General features: G+C 59.7%; 1 protein-coding gene across 3 annotated transcripts; it reads left to right on the top strand.

Moving 5' to 3' along the window:
* Positions 1–238: 238 nt before the first annotated feature.
* FHL3 (four and a half LIM domains 3) lies at positions 239–7747 on the top strand. 3 transcript variants are annotated; one of them, XM_032432729.1, is made up of 6 exons: positions 239–373; positions 4823–5175; positions 5264–5438; positions 6397–6566; positions 6662–6848; positions 6976–7747. In XM_032432729.1, exons 2-6 carry the CDS (start codon positions 5020–5022, stop codon positions 7128–7130), a joined length of 843 nt encoding a protein of 280 aa, XP_032288620.1. In that variant the 5' UTR covers positions 239–373; positions 4823–5019; the 3' UTR covers positions 7131–7747. The 3 variants fall into 3 exon arrangements, with proteins under 3 accessions (XP_032288620.1, XP_032288640.1, XP_032288630.1); XM_032432749.1 differs by having other exon boundaries at positions 4935–5175; XM_032432739.1 differs by having other exon boundaries at positions 5002–5175.
* The last annotated feature ends 1979 nt before the right edge of the window (positions 7748–9726 follow it).

Raw genomic sequence — 9726 nt, forward strand, 5'->3', positions numbered from 1 at the left:
CGGGGGCGGGGTCCTGGCCGCCCGTAAAGGTTGAGAGAGCCCGGTTAGACTGGGCCGGCCGAGGGGGCCTGGAGCGGGCTCCAGCCCACAGAGGAGGTGTGGGCGGGGTCTGGCCCCCCGCCTGCGGGATGCGGGGCCGGGGCGGGGTCCGCACCCCGCGGGCAGGGGCGGCCGGGGGCGGGGTCCGGGCGGGGCGGGCCCCGCGCGCACTTCCTCGGGGAGGGGTTGGGGCCGCGCTCCCACTCGCCCACACAGTCCGTGTGCAGCCAGCAGCTTTGCGGAGCTCGCTCGGCCCCCGCTCTGCCCGGCCCGCAGGTACGAGCCGCCGAGGGACGCGCGGCCCGGCTTCCCCGCTCCCGCCGCCCGCTTCGAGGTGAGCTCCCCGCCGAGCCCGGCTCCGAATCCCGGCTCCCGGCCCCGCCGCCGCCCCCTGCTCCCCACTCGGGTCCGGCCGCGATGACCGGGGGCGCGCTGGGAGCGGGCGGCGCGGGGTGCGCTGAGCCCCTGAGGGCGCCCCCCGGATCGCACCGATCCTGGCCGCCCGGCGGGGCGGGGGCTGCTCCGAGACTTGAGCGGGGGAGGGGGCCAAGTTTGAAACGGAGAAGCCAGAGTAGAGCGAGGGACCGGGAGGATTCGAGAAACTGAGGCTCCCAGAAAGCCCGGTGGAGCGAGACCAAGACTGGGACACGAGCGACAGGCTTAGACAGGAGGCTGCAGGGATACCCGAGGAAGGGACAGAGAGTTGGCCGTAGAGTCACCGAGAGGCAGACACGAGGCATTGGGACCGACCCAGGTTTTGTGGAGCGAAGCATTTGAAGGAGAAGCATACATTGATCCCAGTGAACACGTTGTAACGCCCTTCCCGGGGCTTTGCAGGGTCCTGGGCAAGTGAGGGGCCCTGAAGCCTAAGCTTCGTTAGCCTCGTGATAGATCAGCCTCTGTGAGGCCTATAGAGCCGTCCAGAAACTGGAGACAGACACTCAGGAACAGAGGTGCTAAGAGAGAGAAGGGGTGGGAACCCCTTGGAGACACTCAGATACCAAGATTTGGGTGTACAGAGGTAGAAATCCGCAGAGGGGGGCCGTTGGGAGATAACCAGCCAGAGATACACGCAAAACATAAAGACAGCTGAAGTGTGCAGAGACAGACACGCTGAGTGGGGCAGAGCTGGCTTTGATGGAGGCGCACTGACAGCTTCCCAGACAGACCTGGAAAGGCTCAGGCCTGAAAGACTGGGAAGCAAGGATGTGGGGAAACAGAAACTCTGGGCCAGCCAGGCCCCTGTGAGGCAGAGGACCTGAGACAGACCGAGATCAAAAAGGAGCCCCAGGCATATACCAAGACAGCCCCAACTTATTTTTAAACTCAAATCTTGGACGCTGCTTCAGCCCTGGGGGACCGAGGGTGAATGAACTGTTCCTCTCCTGTCCCCAAGGCAGCTGCTGGATCCTGCTTCCCACCCCCCTGCCCCTAAACTGCTCTGACTCCCAGGCCCCATGGGGGGAGGGAAAGGGAGAAAGGAGAGTTTGGGGTTGGTGCCTGATAGCAGGAGGTGGGGGGTGGGGGGAGTTAGGTTTCTCCCCTTAAATCTCCTGTCAGTTCCTGGGAGCTGGGGGAGGGGTCTGATCTGATCCTGACTCACAGCTGTGGGGCCTGGCCAGGGTCCTCCTGGACAGTGCAGGGTGGAGGGGGGCAAAGGAGTTGAGCGGTTGGCATGGGTAGTTGGAAAGGCTTCTGGGTGTCTTCCAACAGCAGAGTTAGCAGCTGGGGGAGAAGAGTGAGACTCCAGTGCTAGTGACCTCACCGAGTATCTCCTGTACCCCTGCTCTTAAGTGTTGACCACCCCCTTTATCACCACTGCAGCATTTTTGGGGAGAAAAACAGGAAAGGGCTCCAGGCTGGAAAGCAGAGAACCTGGCCTCTCTGAGACTTGAGTGACCTTGGGCCTGGCTTGTCCCTGGTTTCTGTGCTCAACTGTAAAATGGGGATGATAGCCTATCCTGCCTGCCTTTTGTGAGATCTGGTGAGATGGTGGATGGGATGGCGCTTCGTGAGAGACAGGGCAGCATGCAGGTGTGTGTACCCGTGTACCTGTGTGAGGGGTCTCCCTGGGGTCAGGCTGGCCCCACTGATCTCTCCTCAGCCAGCCCCACGGCCTGAGCGTCTTCACTTCCCCCAGCAGAACTGGCGGGAGGTGGGGGTCCCTCTTTGTTCTATCCCTGGGTCTACCACGAGAATGTCCAGGTCAAAACCCAGGCCAGCTCCCTGACCCAGGCCGGGCTCAGAAACTTGTCTGACCCCTGTGTGAGCGAGGGGCTAATAATAAAAACGCCGACGGCTACCATTTACTGACTACTCACTTTCTGCCAGGTGCTTTCCAAGCACCATTTCAGCCTGACAACAACCCCAGGAGTAGGAGGTAGGCTTAGATAAGAAAACAGGCCCAGGGACCTTAAGTGACTTGCCCAAGATCACCCAGCTAGTAAGCGAAGAAGTCAGGATTCAGACCCACATGCCACATTTGGGCCTCTGTACTCCACATGTTGCAGCCATTTATCCAGCCATTCCGAGCTCTGGGAGGTTCACTGGGATGTGCCAGATGTGTGTCTGGGTCAGGTGTAGGGGTGGAGTGTGTGTGTGTGTGTGTTTATTGGTGGGAGCAGGGGCTGAGAGCCATCTGGCAGACTGGGCAGTCTCCCCTGCACCTCCCCCCCACCCCACCAGCCATGAAGGAATATAAGACTGGTTCTCTTCAGTCCCCTAGCCCTGCCAGGGAAAGTGGGAGGGAGGTGGGGAGGGAGGGGGATGGGCAGGGACAGGTGGGCCTTGATAATGCCCTTCACTCTGTCCTCATTGGAGCGCAGCTGGACAGACTAGGGGACTGGGGGATTCTGGGAAGGAAACAGAAGCCATGCCCATACCCTGTTTGGGGTGCCCCTGTCTCAGAGTGGTGACTGCCTCCCAGGGGGTGGTCCCAGGGCTAGCCTGGGCCTGGGAAGGTGATGGCTGCTGTGGGCCAAGCCAGGAAGGAAGGAAAAGACTCGGGGCACTCCTGGACACACCATGGCCACACACTCCACCTGTGTGGCCCCCTGCTGCCCAGTGGCTGACAGCCCAAGCAACCCTCAGATGTTGGGCCAGAGGAAACCCAGGCCTGACTGGTGGGGAGCGGACCAAGAAGGAGGGCTACCCTCGACCCTACAGCATAGCCCTGCCCCAGAATCACCTCTCTGAAGACCCCAGCCCCTGGAGGCCTCCTGGCCTGGCCTGGGGTACGAACTTCGTATCTTCCCCCGCTGTACAGAGGGGCAGCTTTGAGTTCACAAACCATCCCTTCAAGAGCCAGGCCCTCCAGGCTTGGGGCGTTTGCTGGCGCCTGGAGTCTGAACTCCAAGCCAGAGCAACGTTTCTTGGCCAGAATTTCTCACTGGGGGTGGCTGAGAAAAGGAGCACTTTTCCTTCAACTCGAGCCTGGGCAGGCTCTGGGGACTGCCAGTTACTGGGGGTGTGTGGGGGGGGAGGGTAGTGGGTTGGTGGGTTCCTTTGTCCTCTCCAGGTTCCTCTGCAGCTGTGAGAACATCCCCTTCCTATGAGTCCTGGTGGTGTCTCTCCACCCAGCCTGGGATCCCAGCCCTTAGAGAGCAGGCTTCATGGTGGAGGACGCTGGGGGTGGGGAGCTCTGAATCTGGGGCTAGAGACTGGAGTCAGGGGCAGCAGAAGGGACTGGGAACCCCATTTCCCTGCCCCCCCCCCCCACTCCCCATGCTCCTGTTCCAGAGGCAGCTGTGTGGATGACCTCATCCCGCAAACATGCTTTGTTCCTGAGAAAATGGAAAGTGTCTGAGGTTTGGTGGGGGCTGGGTGTCTGCAGCAGCAACCCTCAGGGCTCCCCCCGTGCCTGACTCCCCACCCAAGAGGGGGCCTGATTGGGGAGAAAATGTCTTCTGTGGCTCCCACTCTCTCACCCTCCACGCCGCCTACCCCAAACCCTCAGAAACCGGAAAAGCTGGGGAGAGGCTGTTTCTCCCAGAGGCAGGGGGAGGGAAATAATGACCCAGGCGATTGGAAAGATGGGCCAGGAGTGATGCCTGGAGGGGCATGCTGCGTAATCCCTGTCTTTAGTTCCCCTCTCCCTCCCCAGGCATCTCATCTCGGTTCCCTTTTCTCGCCCCTGTGGCTGGCCAAACCCGACATCTGGCCGTTGTCGTGCTGCCACAGCTGCTGTGCAGGCCAAGGCTGGTGTGACCAGAGACCCAGCAGGGGCTGCAGGGGGCTGAGGGCAGAGGGTCCAGCTGGGGAAGCTTGGCTGTGTCCAGCTTGCAGGACTTCCTTCCTGCTTAAACCTAGCCTGAGCCTCTGAAGTCCTTGCTTGGGCTGACTCTCCCAGACAGACGGACGGACGGAGGCCCGAGGTGACTTCCATCTCCACCATTCAGGGCCCAACATCCCTCTAACATTCCACTGGCTCCTGGACCGGGAGAGGGCGGACACAGCCCATTCACATCCCTAAGCTCCTCATTCCGAGCTCTGGGTAGAGGTTCCTTTTTCCATATCCCTCAGGCCCCTTCCTGGGAGTCAGGAGAGGGTGGGAGTGCTGTTCCTTCGGGATAGAGAGTGGGGTGGCTCCCTGCCCCGGCTCTTGTCCCCTTGGGGACAGTAGGGACAGTGGAAGCTAAACTCAGGCTGGGGCAGGAAATGAGTCACTGACCCAGGAAAAGCCCCCTCCCCCCAGATCTGCCAGGGCCCAGATAAGAAAACAACTTCTGCTTCCTGATTTTTTCCTGACCCCCTTCTCTCCCGCCCCACATGCTGTTAAATACAGAAATAAACATGCAGGACTCCTGGGTTTCCAGAAGCACCCCCTTCTTCATCGCCCGCTGTTTGGACCTGGCATTTCTTAGGCCTGGTCTCTTGCTCTTTCTTTTAACGCAAAGAGCTTTTGCAAGGGGCTAAGCCACAGCCCCTCTGGGTGATGCGTGCCCCACCTTTGGCGCCTGGCAGGGCTCACTCACAGCCACCATGAGCGAGGCCTTTGACTGTGCAAAATGCAGCGAGTCCCTGTATGGCCGCAAATACATCCAGACGGACAACGGCCCCTACTGTGTGCCCTGCTATGACAGCACCTTCGCCAACACCTGTGCCGAGTGCCAGCAGCTTATCGGGCATGACTCCAGGGTAAGGGCTGGACCAGAGCGGGCAAGGAGTGGGTGGAGGCTGGGACGGAGGGGCAAAGGTGCCAGCGCCCCTGCCATGCTCCCTGCAGGAGCTGTTCTATGAAGACCGCCACTTCCACGAGGGCTGCTTCCGCTGCTGCCGCTGCCAGCGCTCCCTGGCCGACGAGCCCTTCACCTGCCAGGACAGCGAGCTGCTCTGCAATGACTGCTACTGCAGCGCCTTCTCGTCGCATTGCTCGGCCTGCGGCGAGACCGTCATGCCCGGTATGTGCCCGGGGACGCCGTGCGCGTGCCGCCCCGACGCAGGCTCGTGCATGGCCGAGGGACGGGCACCTGTACGGTACATCCAGGGAGGCTTAGTGTTATAAAGACCTGCACGCACGGCGTCTTTTTGGAACTTGAGCGCATACGGGATCGGTCCTGCCTGTATGCTCCTGGGATATTAGCGTGCGCGGGGACTGGCATACCCAAGTATACGCACGAGCGCTTAGCACACGCAGGAACGGACCCGCTTGGTATGTTCCTGAGGGTTTAGCGTGTGCACCTGTGGGCTTACCATGTAGGGCAGACTGACAAGCTTGAGACACACCCGGGGGCTCAGCATGCATGAACACCTGCGTGTTTGGTACGTGTTGGAGCGAGGAGTCCAATGAGACCGTCATGCTTGGCGCATCGGGGCTTGGTGTATGTAGAGACAGATCAACAGGGCCTAACATGTGTCGTGACCTGCGTGCCTCATAGATATGTGAGGGCTGAGGACAGGTGGAGAATGACATGATCAGGAGACACCAAGGCTTCACATGTACTGAATCCATCAGGTCCAGGGCATTAGAACTCTGTCGGGGGTCTTTGTGGGTGTGGCTAAAGCCATCATGTCTGGTGTAGAAGGACTTAGTGTGAACTGAGTCATCATGCCTGCGACATGGAGGCCTGGTGTATGCTGACATAGTCATATCTAGCACATGTGGGGACTTCACATATGCCAGATCCTCGCATCTAGATTATGGGGGCCTAGCATGTGCCCAGTCATGTGTGTAGCATGTGCGGTGTTGGGGGTGGAGGGTCGCATGTGCCATGTAGGTGGCAAGGGTCCTGCTCCATGTGCGTGGATGCCACCCTGCTTAGGCTCTGGGAACAGCAGGGACTCTCCTCAGGGGTTAGCAGAGGGTGGCCCTCAGGAGCTTGGGACACAGCCTCTGAGTGGGACCCCTGTTCCCCACAGGGTCCCGGAAGCTGGAATACGGAGGCCAGACATGGCATGAGCACTGCTTCCTGTGCAGCGGCTGTGAACAGCCGCTGGGCTCCCGTTCCTTTGTGCCCGACAAGGGCGCTCACTACTGCGTGCCCTGCTATGAGAACAAGTTCGCTCCTCGCTGCGCCCGCTGCAGCAAGGTGGGGGCTGGGCCAGTGGGGTGGAGGGTGAGCAAGGCTCCGTGCCGGGGTGGGGATCGCCACTCCCCTCCCGCTGACCGATGCTGCCCCCACAGACGCTGACACAAGGTGGCGTGACCTACCGTGACCAGCCCTGGCATCGAGAATGCCTAGTCTGCACAGGGTGCCAGACGCCCCTCGCAGGGCAGCAGTTCACCTCCCGGGATGATGATCCCTACTGTGTGGCCTGTTTTGGAGAACTCTTTGCACCCAAGTGCAGCAGCTGCAAGCGCCCCATCACAGGTGGGACAAAGGGTCAAAGAGCATGGCGGGTAGGGTGCAAGCAAGGGAATGGGATCTGGTATTGGGCGAGGCTGAGGGGCAGGACTGCGCTCCGGATCCACAGAGCTAACCTCCAGCCTCCCTCCAGGACTCGGTGGAGGCAAGTACGTGTCCTTTGAAGACCGCCACTGGCACCACAGCTGCTTCTCCTGCGCCCGCTGCTCTACCTCCCTGGTGGGCCAGGGCTTCGTGCCGGACGGAGACCAAGTGCTGTGTCAGGGCTGCAGCCAGGCAGGGCCCTGAGCCAGGACTCCTGGGCCCAGGGCCTCCCCAACCAGGGCTCCAGGACTGAGGCTCCTTCTCCACACCACCTTTGGGACCCAGCCCCTCCCCAAACTGGGGCTCCTCCTGGGCTCCAGGAGTCAGCTTCCCTGCTCCCGCATCCCCAAACCGGTACTCCCTGACCCAGGGCCCCCCAACCTGGATCCTTATGGAGCCTCCATGATTCAAGCCTGGACTCCAGAATTCAGCCCTCTCCTCACGGTCTGGGTCCCAGACCAGGCCCTCTCCCCAAATCAAGGCTCTAGACCCAACCCTCCAAACTGGACGCTGGGACCCAGGCCCCCTTCAATCTAGACTTCTTTCCAGAGACTTCAGGTCTTCTGTGAGTGCCTCAAAAGTGGACTCTCCTCAGGCTTGATCCTCCCCACCCCCAACCCACCCTATCCCCGGGGCTGGGGCTCTCTGGGCCGCGAATCAGGGGTTCACTGTTTAAGGGGATCCTAGAGCACAGGGTTTTGCCCAGTCTGTGTCTGTCGAGTGTTTTCTCATTTCATTTGAGCTCCATTTTTGCCGAGGGATGGGCAGAGGGGTGGGATTGGTTCACCCCCCCCTTCCAGATTCTGCAATAAAGCAGTGTGAGGAAGCGAAGGCCTCTGTGTGTTTGTCTGGGGGTGGCGGGGGTGGCGGGGGAAGGAAGGTTCCCTCACAGACCGCGAGACTCAGGCTCTTCCAGACCTCCTCTGCGCAGGGCAAAGGAGGAAGCTGCTGGGCCACGGGGTGGGAAATCTCCGGAGAACGGGGATCCCCGCCGCTGCTACCGTCCCTCTCAGGCTTAGCCAGCCTCCCCGGGGCTGGCAAAGGGCTTTTTCCTCCGGGTGGGGGAGGGAGGGGTTTGGGGGAGGTCCCGGACGGGAGTGGAGTTGGCAGTGGGTTCCCCGGTCCAGTACAAACCGCCCCCCTCCCTTAGCAGCCCTTCCCAAATCCCGCAGAGCACCCGATGCGGATTTCCAGTCTGGGCCCAGACCCCCAGCCCCCTTCCCCCTCTTCCCGAGGATTAGCGGAGGCGGCCCGGGATCCGCTCGCGGCCGCACGTTTTTTTGCCAAAAAAGGCAAGGATGCAGCTGCACGCGCCGCGGGAACATCTGGATCCGATTCCCGGCATGAATGGGTCACGGCCCCGCCCCCCCGTGATTCAGGGGCGGAGGCGGGAATGAGCGAGGGGGGCTGTCCCCCAAAGTGGAGAGATGGGGCGGAGCGCTGCTCCCCTCTGCCGGCGTCCGACGCCGGCTGCCCCAGCCCCGCCCTCGGCTCCCGACGGTCCGAGGCGCACTGGTGCGCACTCGCGAGGCGCGCGGCTTAGGGAGCTCTTGGTCCCTCCCGCCGCCTCCTGGGGTGGGGGACCGGCGCCACGGTGCGGGTGGACCCTCGCGTCCCCTGGGGGAGGGGCCCTCCGGTCCGGCCGACCCGCGTGATCATCTGTATCTCATACTAAATCCTCCCAGAAATCCTATGGGGCGCGCATTTTACCGTTTCACAGAGGTGGAGACTCCACTTGTCAGTTCCCCAAAGCCACCTAGGTAATCATAGGTGGATTCCTTTCAGACTGCCTCCCGGGCCCGATTCGAATCCTAAACTTTCTGGGGCTGTGGTTGACGTTTTCAACAAACCTTTACAAATACCCACCACGTGTGCTTATAATTAGTAATTACATGTTTACATTTTTGTCTCTTTCTCCCACCGGCTTCTACGAGGACTGCGCTCGCGCCTGCCTTGCTCACCCTACTATTCTCAGCTCCCGGCACTTACTACTTGTTCAATAAATACTTGTTGAGGAAGAGTAGTCCAAGCATGGAAAACAGCTGGTGCAAAGAACCGGAGGCCTGAAAAAAACATATGGCGCTTTGGGGAAGCAGCAGATAATTTCATTTGGAGCAAGTGCCAAGAGACTAAAATGGCAGGCAGAGGCCAGGTCACAAAAAATCAAATGCCAAGTTAAACAGACCTCACCCTGAGGGAAAAGCAGCCAGTGGAAATGTTCAAGCAGGGGCATAAGATGATCACTCTGGCTACAGCATGAATAATGGATTGCAGGGGTAAGATGAACAGGCTCTGTTGGAAGCTGGTGCACTGGTGGAGGAGAGAGAGAAAGAAGCCAGCGGCATCGGGGTGGAAAAGACAGGACTTGGTGACTGGCTCGAGGGACTGGAGAAGGAGAAGGTTTTAGGGGAAGGGAGGTGAATGGTTTTGCTTAAGTGGTCCACCCCCCTAAGAGGAAGAGATACACAGTTACCGTGTCACTGATTTCAAGAGAAACATTTTTCAGATTTAACATCTTGGAAACCCAGATGCATTATATAATAGAAGATGTGACATAGTTTAATAATTTTTCCTTTCTTTCTTAGTGGGACATAAAATAATGGTGGAGTTAACATTTGATAGCATCTCATATTTGATGAAATATGGTAGATCCCAAACCCTACCAAACACACACACACACACACACACACTCTCTCTCTCTCTCTCTCTCTCTCTCTCCCCTACCCTCTGGTGAGTTTTGCCAGGGGTGCTATCTAAGGTTGAAATCTTGCTTACATTTTTAGGTATAAATATAACCCTC

The sequence above is a fragment of the Phoca vitulina genome, unplaced genomic scaffold (genome assembly GCF_004348235.1).
Source record: "Phoca vitulina isolate PV1807 unplaced genomic scaffold, GSC_HSeal_1.0 scaffold2, whole genome shotgun sequence".
NCBI lineage: Eukaryota > Metazoa > Chordata > Mammalia > Carnivora > Phocidae > Phoca > Phoca vitulina.